This window comes from Perissodus microlepis, chromosome 20, assembly GCF_051167445.1.
Source record: "Perissodus microlepis isolate ML-2025 ecotype Zambia chromosome 20, ASM5116744v1, whole genome shotgun sequence".
NCBI lineage: Eukaryota > Metazoa > Chordata > Actinopteri > Cichliformes > Cichlidae > Perissodus > Perissodus microlepis.
Genome location: NC_140480.1, coordinates 20,663,695 through 20,680,648, shown reverse-complemented (window position 1 = coordinate 20,680,648; position 16,954 = coordinate 20,663,695). Strand labels below are relative to the sequence as shown.

Sequence of the window (16,954 nt, the reverse complement as noted above, 5' to 3'; positions counted from 1 at the left end):
AATAGTAAAAAAAAAAAAAGGAATACTTTGAAAACACATCAGATCTAAAGTATATCAAAAAATCTCCTTTGGGCTATATAAAATATTATCAGTCAATCAATCAGTCAATAAACCAGTCTGTCCCTTGTTTTGGATTTTTGTTACATGTGTGCAAACCCATGGACATACCCAATTGAGTGTTCAAAGCGGTTGTGGGATGCTCCTGGATAAACAAAATACACCCCACCAAGTTGCTTGATGTTTCGTAGTCTCTCGAACTCAGGGGTGTTTATAATTTTGACAAGAACTGGGTGTAACTCAATGTGGCCATGGATGGGATCATTAAACACCTTTGTGAAGAAAAAGAACAAGACGGCAATCAAAAGAAGACAAAAAAGAATTAAACGATTTCCAGCTCTTACCCAAGAACAGGTAGCAGGTCTCAGTCCTTTTATATATAACTTAATGTTTTTCAAACAGTGGTATGTAAGCATTGAGGCTGATGCTAGGCTAATGATCTTCTAGTATCATGCCTTCTACTATGGCAATGGCAACTTGTTTAAATGAAAATAATATATTTTCTGAAGAGAAAATTTAAAGGATATTTTATTTTACATGAATAGTAAAGTACAGTCTTTTTGAATAGTTTTGATACTGTACCAGACTATAAGAATAGGTTTGTTTTTTTTCAATTAATCAGTTATTGTGAGATAAACACCAAGAGTCAAGTTAAATCACCTTGCTTTCTTTGGTGTCACGTTGCTTTTCCATAGTGGAGTAGATTGAAAGATGGATAGTATTCCTAAAGAGTACATAAAAAAACATAAGAAAGCATAGCAGAAACATACTAAATTAACTGAGTGAACAATGCAGCTTCTTTTAACATGGATAAACTTACTCTATGCCAATTTTCTCCAACTGATCAGGAATTCGCTGACGAAGATCAGTGATGTTGTTTTCTGGATACATAAGGAAAAGGTTATCAGCCCTGTGATCTATCAACTGTGACTATTAGACTATTATTATTAGCAATAATGGCAAGTTAAGAATGCTTTTAGATGTCAAGCCTTTAGGACAGGATAGTCCTTTCGTTTATCGTTCATTTATTTATATAGCACATTTAATTACAACAGCAACATTGATCAAAGTGCTGTACAAAAATACAGAATAACTAGTTAAATAACTTATAATATTAGTACCAAACATCAAATACCAAATAACTCTCATACTGTATTAAAAGCCAGTGAATACAAATGTGTTTTAAGATACGATTGAAAAAGATTGACAGTAGGAGTGTGTCTGATGTGCAGGGGTAGATTATTTGACAGTTAGGCGCTACGACCCCAAATGCTCGATCACCTCTGTGAACCCAAGACGGTGGAGGTTAAAATGAGAAGTGCTGGGATTGCCACTTGGTGAAAAAATTATCACTTCTCATTAAAGTTAAGAAAGTTAGAGGTCATCCAGGATTTAACTTCACCAAGACACTGAAGTAAGGGGGCAGAATAATTAGAAGTGTTAAAAGGGGCAAGCTTTTTATTCTCTAAAAAATAACTACCTGATATCATTCCCCTCTCTTAATTTGAATAGTACCCTGTTTTTACTTGCAATGTATGAAAATGTTTTGTTTCCATACTGATATTATTGAAAAAATTCTGAACTGCAGCTCTACCAAAACAGTGTTTTTGTATCACCCAGATGAGATTATAATTGAAAGTTACAGTGTGTATACTGTATATGTCAGTACACTGCAAATTGCAGTCAACTGTATTCTGATGTCTTTCCCCTTTCCAGTTCAAATACAAATGCTTGGTTAATGAATTATGTTTTGTGTTTTTCCTTAATGCTTTTAAAAATGTTTAGAATTAATATTTTGGGTGGAATTCATTAAAGTTGAGCAGTTTACAAAATGTATCACTGACTTAAGTCAGCATATAGTACAGCAGGTATTTACAAGTTTACAAAAGTAGTAGCATTTGATCAAAGTAATAGTATTTCCCTTAAGCACTAGTATGAAAATATACTTAAAGTGCCTAAAGTACTCATAATACCTTTTGAATAATTAAACAATTCTGACACTAACAATTAGATTTGTGTTAAAATAGATGACAAAACTTATGTTGAATCAACTTGATGAACGAATAAAAATTAAGGGAGGAGAAAAAGAGAAATTATTAGTTCAACACATGCAGAAATTAGAACAATTAATCACTTGTATATGTCACGGTCCCAGTGCCTCACTGGCTGACTCCGTGTTAGGCGATATGTTTTTGTTCTCTCTCTCTCTCTCCCTCTCCCCCTTCCGCGGCAGTGCTCACTGCGGGCTCCCGTCCCTGGCCCACGCACCTGTGCTCATCATCACACCCGTAGCTGAATTCTACAATCAGAAGGGCTTCTTAAGATGGCAGACCTACGCTACTCCTCGCTGGAACGTTGAGCCACCAGCGTTAGTTCTCCTGCGATCAGTCTGTGAGTTTTCTTGCGATCTTGAACTAATCGGATTTTCCTTTGTTTGTGTGTGTAGATTCTTCCTGGACCCATCCCTGTATCTCTGAGCGAGCGAGAGGAACATCGGAGGAAAAGGAGAGGGATTGTTGTTGAGAGAATGGACCCTGGAGCCCCGGACCCCCTCTCCCGAACACTTTATATATCTATTCACCTGGTCAAACCACTGTAAATAAACGCACTGTCAGCTTTTGCAAAGGTCTCCTGGTCTGCGCCTGAGTCCGTTTACAAAACCGTGTCAGTATAAAGTAAAGATGCATTCAACATAAAATGAGACCAAGTTTGGGGATGACAAAAACATTTTGCAGAATGTAATTTCCATTGTACTTACATTTCTTCTTTATTTCTGATTTCTTAATGAATCGTTATCACTAACATGTATAGACACAAGGTAAATCATTTTTACACCACCATCTGTATTGTAATTTAAAAATAGACTAACAAGAGACATGTTATCAGTGTTGGTCAAGTTACTTGAAAAAAGTAATCAGTAACTAATTACTGATTACTTCCCCAAAAAAGTAATCCCGTTACTTTACTGATTACATATTTTCAAAAGTAATTAATTACTTAGTTACTAGTTACTTAGTTACTTTTTAAAAACACGATTTACAACCTGAATAGGTGATAAAGCGATAGATCTTTCAGCCCAATTCTACTTTTTCTACATTATCCATCATACAAAATGTAATCAAATGGAAAAGTCTCTTTTTAAAACTTGTTTTATTAGTTTTAATCTTTTAACTTTATGCATCAAGCAAAAATGTAATTATCTGCAACATTCTCTGACTGGAAGAAATTTGTTTAATATTTAAACCTATTTTCTGCACATTCCAGCACATAAAATATATATATTTTTTTGTGTTTACACTCACTCTTTCAAATAGATGCAAGTAAAACACAGCAGATAATAAAGTCAAAGACTCAGCAGTCCTTTTGCTCTATTTTCACCTGTAAAGCAGAAGTAGGGTAGGCGGAGGTTTACCCTGGTGCAGGTGTGCCGGTCAGTGGAAGAATCCGCGAGTTTCTCTGTGAATTTCCCATTACGTGGTAGCACACTCGGTGCTTGCTTGGAAGTTTAGGGGTTTTTTTTTCGCTGTAAAAATAAGTTTTCTTCCCACGCACAACGGACACTAATGTTTTTGTCACTTTTTATGGAATCAAACTTAAAGTAAGGTCAGTACTTCCACGCTTTAAACGCTGCATGCTCAAACTCTCTCCCGCACTCGATATATGATCCACTGTTGATCTGCACACAGCTGTTGTCACGAACGTCGCACTCGCTTACGTCACTGTCATGAGACATTCTCGCAAAAAAATCACGGTTTTAGTAACGCAGTAACGCAGTGTTCCTACGGGAATGTAACGGTAATCTAATTACCGTTTTTGCAATAGTAATCCCTTACTTTACTCGTTACTTGAAAAAAGTAATCAGATTACAGTAACGCATTACAAGTAACGCGTTACTGCCCATCTCTGCATGTTATATATATTTGTGTCAGTTACCGTGGCAATAGCAATGAATCCGACTTCAGTCTGCAGTCCATCATTCATTGAACCATATTTCTACTGTAGCTCAGTGAGACAAACCAAACCCTGGAACTAACAAAAGGCTGCAGCCATCAGCCATCAGCCACCAGTTTCTACTTGCTGGTTGTTAAACTCTGGGGCCTTCCAATCTGTCGTCGAGATCCTGTGCTCCCCTTCCAGCCTTTCTAGGAAATTTTCTTAGTAAATATGACTTAAAATTCAAGGAAGAAATAAATAAAAAATAAAGAAAGAAAGAAAGAAAGAAAGAAAGAAAAAACAACTATATGTGCAGTTCAAGATTTATCTGGGAACACAATATATGACCCGATACAAATAAACAACATTTTCAGGGATTTCTATAAAATGTTGTATTCACCACAAATAAATCCATCTAAAAAGGAAATTGATCAGTTTTTGGACAACATAACTCAATGGCACTGGATTCGCCACTGACGCCAGGTGAACTCCAGGAAGCCCTGATAAGCATGCCCAATAATAAAGCTCCAGGTCCAGACGGCTTTCCTGCAGAACTCTACAAAGAATTCTGGACGATTCTAGCACCAGTTTTTCACAGAACATTGTTGGAAATCAAAGAAAAGGGCAGACTTACATCAAATATAAATTCTGCAAACATTAATCTCCTGCTAAAACCAGGCAAAGACCCTGTATATCCCTCAAGCTATTGTCCAATATCCCTTATAAATGTAGACCTTAAAATAATCTGCAAAGCTCTCTCAAAGAGATTAGAGAAAATAACCCCCCTCTTAATTCATCCTGACCAAACTGGTTTCATAAAAGGTAGGCACTCATCAACAAATACACGTAGATTACTTAATTTGATAGACTACTCATACAGTAAAAACCTTGAAACTACAATATTTTCTTTAGATGCAGAAAAAGCATTTGACAGAGTTAACTGGAAATTTCTATTTGCAACTTTACACAAATTTGGTTTTGGATCCTCTTTCATTAACTGGTTAAAAATATTATACAATTCCCCAACAGCTTGTGTCAAAACAAATGACCAAACATCCTCCAGCCTCTGTCTCCTGAGGGGCACCAGGCAGGGATGCCCACTCTCCCCTTCACTGTTTGCAATTTTTATTGAACCACTAGCAATTAGACAGAATACAGTAATTAAGGGCAAAAAATGCAAGAACGTGGAACATAAAATCAGCCTTTATGCGGATGATGTGTTACTTTTTCTCCAAAACTCACAAACCAATATCTCTGGGGTGATTGAATTGATAAACTCTTTTGCAAGAATATCAGATAGTCAATTAACTGGTCTAAATCTACAGTCCTTCCGATTAATTGCTCCTTCCATAATTCTTCTTCTACACCACTGCAATCGGGAAATATAAAATATTTAGGTATTAATGTTTCTCCCAAGCTTGCAGATGTAACTAAATTAAACCATATCCCACTATTAAAGAAAGTAGAAGGCAATCTGGCTAGATGGAAATGTCTACCCATATCACTCATGGGAAGGGTTGCCGCTATAAAAATGATGGTCTTACCAAAAATTAATTATTTATTCTCAATGATCCCAACTAAATCGCCACAAGATTGGTTCAGATCTCTAGATTCATATATGTCCAAATTCCTTTGGAAAAATAAACCCCCACGTATAAGCTTAAAATCACTACAAAAGACCAAGGATAAAGGAGGATTAGAACTACCTAACTTTCAGCACTACTTCTAAGCCAACAGGCTTCAATTTATCTCAGGATGGCTAAAACATACCTTCTTAGACGAATGATGTAGAACAGATGTAGAACAAGCACTTTGCAATAATCTAGAGATTTCAGACCTACCATTTATCAGCTCAAACATCCAATGACATGAATGCTTCAAAAGCATCAGCTCTTCTCTGACAGCGTGGTGGGAGTTTCTAAAATTGACGGAGTCTTCATTAATCCCATGCAAACGTACACCTATCTGGAACAACCCTGACATATTACAAAACAATAATATGATAAACTTTCCAGACTGGAGTGGTAAAGGAATCAAATACTTAGAACATATATTAGAAGGAACAGAATTTATTCCATTTGACAGACTAGTTACACAATATGGGATCAACAAGAAAAGATTTTTAGAATATCAACAAATTAAATCCAAAGTAAAAAAGAAATTTAAACCCGGTCAATTTGAACTACAAACACCACCAAGTGTGGTACAATTTCTTACTCTTAAAACCCCAAAATTACTTTCCAAAATATACAGAATACAGGGCTGGGCGATATGGCCTAAAATCCATATCACGGTAAAATTTGAAGCATGTGTGGTAACGATATATATTGTGATATATTCTTTTCTTCTATTTACACACTATAAGGCGTGCTTAAAATCCTTTAAATTTCTCAAAAATCGACAGTGTGCCTTGTGTATGAATTCTGGTTGTGCTTACTGACCTCGACCGATTTTATGTGGTGCACGGCGCTCAAAAATCTGTCCAAAATGTTTTAGTACGACTTTGGTAGGCAGCCGCACTGCTTGATGGATTGTTGGAGCATTACGGCTGCCATAGTCAGGAGCCTCGCGGAGTAATCTGGGTCCTAAACTGGGTCCGTTTCAGGTCCCAAAGTCAAACAAACACTGTGGCATCACTGAGAGTTAAAAACTGTCTAAATTGTTTCATCTGTAATAAAATGATCAGCGTTGCTGCTTTACCAGGTGTAACCATTACATTTAACATCCAGGCATCCATGAAAACAGAATTTATTAAATTCAGTTAGAAGTTAGCAGGAAGTTAGCTCGCTAGCTTCCACCTAAACATGATATAGCATGTTCTGATTGAGAGATTTCTGAAACAAATTAAAACATACAGCTCTGCTATCACTTCCAACATAAATGAAGACAGAAAACTAAACAGCAGTGACGTTTGTAGGGTTACTGAAGTTGGGCTAGCTGGTATATAATGATGTGCTACGTGATCGCTAGCGACACAGCTATGTTAGCATAACATAAACACAGTGAAGCTGGAGGATGAACACTTAACTTTTTTCCACTCGATAAAAGTTAAGTGAGGGTTTCTGGTGGTTGGGGACCAGTATTGGGTAAGTTACTTTAAATTAGTAACTTAGTTACATTACTAGTTACTTCCATCAAAAGTAACTCAGTTACTTCAAGTTACTCGTTACTTTCAAAGTAACTAGTTACTAGTAGGGATGGGTACCGGTATCAGGTGCCATGATGGCACCGGTTCTGACATAAACGGTAGTAACCAGACCGAAAAGCAGCGCACATTTCGGTGCTTTATTTCGGGGCTTTTTTTTTCCTGAGCTGTGATACACTTTAGATTCTAGCCAATCATTTTACGTTTCCGAGGATAGTAGGCAGGGCCAGGTACGTACGTTCTTTTAGAGCAGAGCTACAGATTAAAAATGCCCAAGGAGGACCGGTCAAATGTATGGCTGTACTTCACAGCAAAATATGCAAACTCAGCAGCCTGCAACAAGTGCTTTAAGCTGATACTGTGATACTGTCAAAGGAGGTAACACCTCAAATCCGATGAAACACCTGGCGACGCATAGCGTTTTTCTTAAAAGCCGAGAAATGCGCCGTATTTGATAGCTTGCTGCGAGACCTCACTCCGTGCACATCTACTGCGGGTGTGGTGCCTGTTATCGGACCTGGAGCAACATCCCCCAAAAACCCGAAGAATAGAGTCCTGGCCCCTAGCCCTGCCAGTGTAGCAGAAATGATGACGGATGATGATGGCAGCAGCAGCTGTTCTTCTCTGCATGAGTAGCGTAATGTTGTTCGTGTGTAATTTACGTTGAGTAGGCTAACCACGTTATTACATTAATACATGTAAGGTGAACTAGCAAACATCATCATAGCTACATGCGGCTGTCTTCTTGTTTGATGGCAGATACTCCCTTCACCCTGGCCAAAAAGGCTAAAATGACCAAAGAAAAAGTGGAAAACAGTTAAACATGAGAGGTTTTTGGACAAAGTTTGTGTTTTTTCCATTGTTTAAGCACTGCTTCCAGCCAAGAGTGATACCATATATGCCCCATAGCTGCAGAAAAGGCTAACATTGTTATCTTTTTACAAAAAAACAGCTGAACATGAGAGGTTTTTGGACAAAGTTGGTGTTCTCCATTCTTTAAGCACCGGTTTGAGTACCGTTTAAGCACCGGCACCGTTTCAAAAGTACCGGTTTGGCACCGGTATCGGATAAAACCTAAACGATACCCATCCCTAGTTACTAGGGAAAGTAACTTTGGTTTTACTCAGACTTCTCTTGTTAATGTGTTGCTAACTGGATACCCAGCAAGAGTGCCAGTCTTCTAGCTTGCTTACTTGCCACAAGTGCACTGTGCCACCTACCAAAGGAAAAAATAATGTGCATATTTCCACGAGAGAAATCCCACGCCTGGACCGTCGTTGACCGCCGCCATGATTCTAGCCCACGTTACAGCGTCATGTGCGCTTTTTACATCCAACACAAAAACTGCAGTCGTGGTGCTTTTGATTGTACTCAGAAATTCTGCCTTCCGAATAGGAAGATGTAGGTAACACCAGACTGCAGATGAGCTGCATACAGGGCTGGACTGGGACAAAAAATCAGCCCGGGCATTTTGACTAGAGACCGGCCCACCATTATAGCAAAAATCATAAAGCCTTTGAATGAAAACAAACACTGTTGTGACAGTGATGTACACTGTCTTGATGGTATATATGTATCAATCTATCAATCGTTTATTGTAAGACAGATAATTATTTATTAAAAGCTAGACATTTGAAATGAGAATAAGAAAGTATTTCTTTGTGCCCCCCTTTCCCTGTTAATGCCCTACCTGGCCCCCTGGCAACACTTTGCTAGATCCGCCCCTGCACAGTTACCAGCTGTCAGCTACTTAGAAAAGGAGTTTGGTGTTATTTATCTCTCAGAAACAGTTCATAACTTCCCTTCAACTCATTCATGTCACCTAAAAGGTAAACCTGTTTCTCCATTACCTGTTCAGCTCTGATGATTCAGTAAGGACATCTCCTGGTTTCATCTTCATGTTTCCCTCTCACCAGATATACAAACCGATATCATGACCAGCAGCTTTATAGCTGTGGCTCCAGCAAACATCAGCTGATACTAGAAAGTAATATTAAATAAATTCTAACAACAGCTGATCAAACGTGCTGCTGTTGTTTAGCGCGACATCCGGTGGTTTCCTCTTTCTGGCGCAAAGTGGACGATAAATAAACAAGAGAGAAAAGCCGATCAGCTGATCATTGATCAGTTTCATGATTAAAGTAGCAACAGGAGAGGGAGGGGAGAGAATGAGAGAAGAAGAGGCAGCTGTGCAGCAAAGACAGAATAACTCCAGCTTTGTGCCTTTTTCATTGTAGCTGAAGTCCGGGACAAACTGTTCCTTTTCACCTAAATACGAAATGCGTAATAATTTCTCTGAATACGAGACGATTCCGTTTTTTAGGGAACGGTTGGCAACTCTAATAATTAACCGTTTGAACAAAAACAAAATAAAGTTCAACATCGGGGTTTCTATACAGCACCACCCAGCTGTATAGAAACCCCGTCATGCTAGCTAGCACGCAGTACGAAAAAGTCAGCACAACGAAAATAAACTCCAACTAAACTTGGTTCATATCTGACCCAGATAGACTGCAGGTCATAACTTCTTACCTGAAGTTCAGTTCACCTGACACTCGGACGGGCGGCCGCTTCGGGTCTCTCCTCTTGCCTCCCTTTTCCTTCATCCACCTGCTGGCCTCCACCACTTGCTAATGTTACTGAATCTGTGGAAGCTCCGCGATAGCCACCGCAAGAAGTAACGAATAACGAGCCTATCTAAATCCCAGTAACGAGTAACGCGTTCCTGATTTTGGCATAATAACTAGTTACCGTGCTCGTTAGCACAATAATAACGTAGTTACTTTAACGCGTTACTTAATAACGCGTTAGTCCCAACACTGTTGGGGACAAAGGCAATTGCATGGCAGGATGCTATAAACGGACCAAACTTCAGTCAGGAGAACAAGTGAGATAATCCATCCAGAATACGAGGTTAGTCATTAATTAATATACTGCAACAACACGGGAATAGAGCAGCTGCGAGAGAATTCAGCATTAATGAATCAATGGTAGCGAAGTGGAGGGAGCGCAGTTTTTGGCTTTCCTCATATTCCAAAATTGCTTCGTCTCTTTGCTTTTACTGTCGCCCAGCATAATTTGCAGATGATGTTGTTTGCAGCCGCTGCAATGCTTTCGACCAAAACAGGCACAGCTTGATGACACCATCAACATGCGCTATCGCGGTAGAGCGGTATAGTCAAAATCTCTACCGTTGGCCAGATTTATATCGTTTCTACCGTATACCGTTTATATCCCCCACCCCTAGCAGAATACTTTCTAAAACAGATGAATCAATATCACTTCCTATTGCGAAATGGGAAGCGGATTTATCAGTTAACTTAGACCAAAACTTCTGGTCTCAGATATGCTTAAAAACCTTTCATTTAATTAGAAATCCCAGTCTTCAATTAATTCAATACAAAATACTACATAGAGTACACTATACAAGTCATCGGATGTTCAAGATGGGCTTTACGTCTACCAACAACTGCTCACACTGTCAAACCAACACACCGGACAATTATATCCACGCTCTTTGGTTCTGTCCACCAGTTCAGAAGTTTTGGCGCGAGATATGTGAAGACTTATCGAAGTGTCTGAAATGTAACATTCCAACTTCCCCTTTAGTGTGTTTGTTGGGCAGCTTAGATTATGTCACCACAGAAAAGAATATAGCCCATATGGTTTCCACTGCCCTATGCATAGCCAAGAAAACAGTCCTCATGAACTGGAAAAATAAAAATAATCTTAATTCTAACCAATATAGAAATTATCTAATAGATTAAATTAGTCTTGATACAGCCTCTGCCACCACATCAGATCAATTGCTCTGGGCTCCTTTGATCAGCTCCATCACCTAGTGGGGGTGGGGGGTCATAGTTTGGTCCCACCTTCGCTGTTCTGATTGGTGTGGGGGTAGGGACAGGCTTGGGGTGTCTGGGGATTCCCCAGGAGCATCTTCCTTGGAGGGCTTAACCCGGGATTGCGGTCATGGCCTGTTAAGGGCTCTGTTGGCTCTTAGGTGATGGTTTCCCCGTGGCTTCATTTAGCGGGGCTAGGGGAGGGTCTGTGCTGACGGACGTGGGTTACTGACCTGGTAGCCTGGCTGCCCCTGGGTGGGTCCGGGACGGGCATGGGGTTCTGGGGGTGCTCCGTCTCTGGGCTGGGGCCCTGGCTGGGCCTTGGGGGTTTGGGTCCTGGTTGGTGTGTCGCTGGGGTTGTGGGCAGGTGAGTGTATGGGGGCCCAGCCCTGGTGCAGGGTGCCGCCAGTCCATCGAGCCACCTGGGGGGCTCTTCAACTGGTGGGGGAGGCTGTTACATCTTGCAGGAGGTCTCCTCTCTCCAGGAACTCACTCTGCAGGAGGGGGAGATATAGGAGAGGTGGAGGAAGATCTCAGTCTGGGTGTCTATTGTCTTGTGTAGTCTGGAAGATGAGTGGATGATGGGGTGGGTGCAGTTTTCTCTGTGGTGGGGTCGGGAGGGCTGTCCCGGTCTCTGTGGGGCCGGGCGGCGCTGCTGAACTGGGCCCCGGTCCGGATGGGCCTGGGCCCCCTTTCCCTGGTGGGTTGCGGAGTATGGGGGTGCCTACTGGGGTCAGCGGGGTAGCTGGCCCCAGGGAGGGGTCACTTGCCTATTTATGTCTTTCTCCACGTTGGGTGAGTGTTTAGTAATTGCATATGAGAGCATGAGGGTGGGAATGGATATTTGTATCTGTGTGTGCCTGTTTGTCTGTGTCTATATGTCAGGTCGGGTATCAGACTCCACCTCTCTAGGGACATCTCAGGCCCTCCAAGGTATGGAGGCCTATCTCCCCCACCACTTCCCCTGCCAGTGGCAGACGCCCTCAGACATCGGTGAATTGGTGGTTCTTTGTGTCCGGGGATGGGCGTCCAGGTACATACCGGCTCACTCCTGGTGGCTGCTTGTCGGGGCCTGGAGCCTGGGGCTCGCTCGGGCCACTTCGGGGGTGGGGTGCCCTCGGCCTCTCGGCCTAGGGCTCGGTCACTCTGGCACAGCTGGCTGCCGGCGGAGCTCACGGGCACGTCACTGCAACCCCCCCTGGCTTCTGCTCCGCGGCTGCTGAGTGACCCCTCATCTGGGGCTCTCCTCAGCTCTTTCCAGGATAGTGGCGCGGTTGCCCCTTTGTTGGTCTTCCTTGGTCTCTTGTGTTCCGAGGGCCTCTGGATGTCTGGAGCCTTGATCTCCTCCATACCTGCTTCATGCCCTGGAGGACGGGGCTATGGCCCCCCACACCCTCTAGCAGATCATTACATGAAGGAACCTTTTAAATTCAAGCGCGCTCATGCTCACAGGTGTACACACAGGTGCTCACACACACAAACTACACCCTTTTTGGCTCCTACCTCAAAGCACACTGTGCGCTGTCGATCTTACGTGCTGCACAGTAATGTTTAATATTTAGTATTTACTGTTATATTCACATAGATCATTGCGATGATGTTGTTTAATATATTGCTCTTTTTTTCTCTCTCTGCTTGTTTTATCTTTTTTCTTTCTCAACATGTGATCCAGGTGATTGATTGACTGATATATGTATTTTTCGTCTGCTTATTTTGTTGGTTTTTGTTTTTTGCCCTTTATCACCGTTCCTCTTGCCCACTGTTTTTGTTTCCCTCTTTCTTTCTCCACTTTCTTTTCCCCAGTCAAGTCTGTTCCGTATTTAACAAGTGAAAATAAAAAAACAAAAAAACAATAAAAGGTGAATCAAATAGACCAATACGGCAAGGCTGGAATGGTCGATTTGGTAAAGTAAATCTGTTGGGCATCTTTCTTCGCCTTTAGACAATAATTCTGATGGCAAAAGAACCAAACGGGACAGGCAAAAAAACAAAACAAAACAAAACATTCAAGGAAGGATGCTTAAAAATTGTCATTTTTTAAATTTTACTCGTAACTTATCAGGCAGCTTGATACAATGTTTGTGGGTTTTCCTTTTGGTGTAGCAAACATAAGAACCAAAAATAAACTGTTCAAATAGTAAGTGTTTTTCTTTAAAGAGGTAAGAAGACTAGTATACAATAATATCGAGGCTAATAATCACTAACCATTAATCACTACAGGAGTCACAGTGACGGTGGTCTGCTGTGAGCTATTACAAAGTATGAATTCAATCAATATAAATTAGTCCCCCTGTTCCTGTGTAATGACTTTTTTTCACATTTTCTAAAACTGTTTCTGACTTTAAAGATGTGTTAGTGTTATTGTGTTAGTTTGAAAGGATTTTTAAAGAGGTTTAATATAACACCACCTTTGATGATTTGGTACTTAGTGCAACAATAAAAAGGGATTTTTTTTAGTGAAGTGCTCGTGCTAAATGTGATGTGGAACTCATACTGTTTGAAAGGTGCTTTCAGTTTTTATCTTACTGACAGGAGACCACAGTCTCCAGTTTAAAAGCTTACTGTATTTTCAGCTAAATTCAACAGTATTCAACAGCAAATAATCACTGAAAAAATAATTTGTTGGTAGCTGTAATCAGTCTACTGCCTTTCCTTTTTTGTCTGTCGGCCCTTTTTTTAACTTCAGGTGTTTGTAGTTTCTTTCTTCCCATTTTCTTGACGTGATTAAATGGCTATGAAAATATTTTACACAGCATCGTTAAGTTGTGGGTGATTGCACAACAAGAAAAGGAAACAGAAAACATGATGATGAGGAAGACTTGAGTATAAAACAAGAAATACTTGTGGAACAATCACTCAAGGTTCGTTGTGTTGTGTTCATCCTGTGTCTCCACTTTCTCTACTGCTGTTTTTATTTTGGTTCATGCATTAGGTGTGTCCAACGTTGTTCAGTTTTGTTTTTCCAAATGTTTGAACTCATACACGTGTTTTAAACAAGTCATATATACACTTGACTTGTAGTGATGTGTCGGTCGCGAACGAAACGGCTCTTAGAGCCGGATCTTTGACGTGAACGACGTGAGCCGGCTCCTTATCGCGAGCCGTGGGGGATTTTTTTCTTTCTCTCACCCTCTCTCGCACTTTTTTCCGCTTCACTCCGCATGTGAGCCTTGTGCTTACGCTGGGAAGAGGGGGGAGGGGTATGGCGTTATTTTTGTGCCACTATTCTGAGCTCACGTAAAAAAAAATTGCAGGTGCAAGTGTTGCATTTTGAGGAGAAATTTATTTTGAGTGAAGAAAAGCTAAATTTGAGTGAACAAAATTCATTGCTGCGTGCAAAAAATGTATTTCAATGTATGCTATTATCCACACACACACACACACAATAGCAGCCCCTGTCGCTCAGTTTTTGCACTTGCGCTTGCTCGCAATGCGTTGCTTGCGCTCTCAACACGCCTGTGCACGCTCAACTCTTTCTGTACACCGTTATATTTGTGTCACAAAACCAGCCAATCACAGACTTGGATGCAAAAAAAATCTGATTGGCTGTTTTGGTCTCCATTCAGCTCGAAATGACGAAATGCAATATCCCAGAATCCATTTTGTCCAAAACTCAAACAAGGCAGTGGCAGAGGAACACAGAGTGGCGGAGTTTGAAATATTACTCTTTCTGGGTCACAAAATAAACTTTTAAGATATTTTCATGCGAGAATGGTGCTGTGTAAACTTAAAATATTTGCTCGATTTATCAAGACATCGCATATTTGCATAAGTGCTCTAACGTTTTCAGAGATGTGGGATACTGTTTGTCCGTGATTTGGAGAGCCGCAGGGGGAGACCTACCTGGCTTCACCACTTGTGCAGGTGAAGCCAAAGGGAAGATATGCTTCACCATATTTTCTAGTCTTTGGCTTGGAATGAAGTTGGTTTGGAAACATATGCTTCATCTCCTGCTTTGCGTTTGTGTGGGAGCCCCGTCAAAAACCTGTCCATTATGCTAGCAGTGTCCAAGCGTTCTTTTTTTTTTTCCCCTTTCCATACCGCGCCTCCCCTGCAATGGCTCTGCGCCTCCCCTAGGGGGCGGGCCCCACACTTTGGGAAGCTCTGCCTTAACCCAATATAGCCCAATATAAAAAAGGATATTCAGCAAAAAGGAAGACTTACCCCTCAATTTTTGCAGGCTTGTAGACAAACATCTTGAGGATGGACAGTTCAGGTACAAAGTAGTTTAAACTTTAGGATGAAGTTACATATGTTTTAAAACTATTCTGGTTCGAAAATGGAGCAAGTGCAGTGCAGATTCATTTGAACTGGAAGGTGTTTAAACATGTGCTTGAACAGTCAATTCAACTGCAGGAATACATTCGAGTATATAAACCTCAGTGTTATTGGCCTTCCTCTAAACACAAAAAGAAACTGACCCTAATCTGATTGAAGCCAAGAGACCTTTGGACTGTTGTGCCTTAATAAATCAATACAAATTACAATCTTTCCTCTACACAGAGCAAAATTCTGTGTATGCATGGATGTGCTGACATGCGACCTTTTGTGTATATTAATGATGACTTTATAGTGAACTTAGTGAAATTTGACAATGGATTTGTTTTTAAATGTAAATAAAAAGATCAAATGCTGTTCATTGCAGCCACTATAATCAGTCACATATAATAATAAGCTTACATTGAGCACTAATCATCAGTAACTTGTTAGCTATAAGATCAATCATCAGACATGATCACAAACTAAAACTGCCATTAAAAAACCTAAAATGTAATATAGTCTGTTTTAATTACCTTGACTATGGCGATTGAACAGTCTTCACAAGAAGGACGTCTGTCATCAAGTTCCTCTCTCTATATACAGGTATAGATATATATAGTGTTCCTCCACTCTTTGCTCTCACCCTGTTTTTCTGTCTCTCTGTTGGGGATGTGGCGCTTTCCCTCCTCCCGATTACACACCTCATTGTCACATCACTGCTGTGACACCTGTGTATAGGATCATTATTTATTTTGAATCAAGTATTCATAATCCTGTTATTAGAAATAATTGTGAATTTCTTAGAAAGGAAAATGGAAAACCTATGACCAAAAAAATGACATCAAACACCCAAGTCTCAGGACTCAAAGTAGGTTTGGAAAAGTAATCAAAAGCCTTCATTTTTCTGGGCTAAAAATGCATCAGTGCACATTGGCTGGCTTACAAATCCAGTTGCCTTTATCATATTTCTACTGCCTAGTATGAACATAATAAACTCAAGACTAGCCCTTTTGTACTTTTAAGTTTATTTTCCTCTAGTCTCAGCTTGCTCAGCTACTAGCCTCCCTCTTTCACTTTTGTGTAACCTCTTCTTACCCTTTGAAAAAAAGAAAAACAATAGACAGTAGGCAATACTGCAAAAGTAACCGGTGAGCTGTCCAGCTTTGAAAAGCCAAGGTAAGAATACTAAACATGGTTATTTGAATTGGATATATATAATATATATATATATATATATATATAAAAATGACTTGAATTCTATTTAATACCAATAATGTTGCACTGCAAACACTGTTGGCAATTTTAGTTTGGTGAGGACAGCCTATACAACAATGGAGGTGTATATAAAATGTCAGGCTGGCTGTCATTATGAATGACATACTCTCCTAGTGCAGAGTCCAACAGAGACCCTGAATTGGGATACAGCCTCTGTGTCAGTTTCACGTCGTCCCTCATGGCTGTGTTTCTCTGGCTGTATCCCAATTCAGGGTCTGCAGCCTTAAAGGCTGCATTTTAAGGCCGATTACATCACAGCGACGCGATGAAGACTGTCCCAATTCAAAGGCTGCTCGAAATGCAGCCCTCAAATGTGTCCTTCATTTCCCTGAATTTTAAGGCTGTGGCGGTGTAGACTTCGTGGCCCAACATATCCCAGAATGCATAGCGCGGCGGTGGGTGTGGATAATTTTGCCGAAAAAAAGAGGGGCGCCCGAAGAGT

At 40.6% G+C, this 16,954-nt stretch overlaps 1 protein-coding gene across 1 annotated transcript in view; it reads right to left on the bottom strand.

Moving 5' to 3' along the window:
- The window catches only part of LOC146364449 (deoxynucleoside triphosphate triphosphohydrolase SAMHD1-like), a 47,508-nt gene that overhangs the window by 21,723 nt on the left and 8,831 nt on the right, over positions 1-16,954 (bottom strand). The window contains exons 2-4 of the mRNA XM_084917758.1: positions 878-938; positions 718-781; positions 169-329 (exon numbers count right to left, since the gene is read on the bottom strand). Coding sequence (XP_084773884.1) covers positions 169-329; positions 718-781; positions 878-938 — 286 coding nt within the window. The remainder of the gene's footprint in view (positions 1-168; positions 330-717; positions 782-877; positions 939-16,954) is intronic.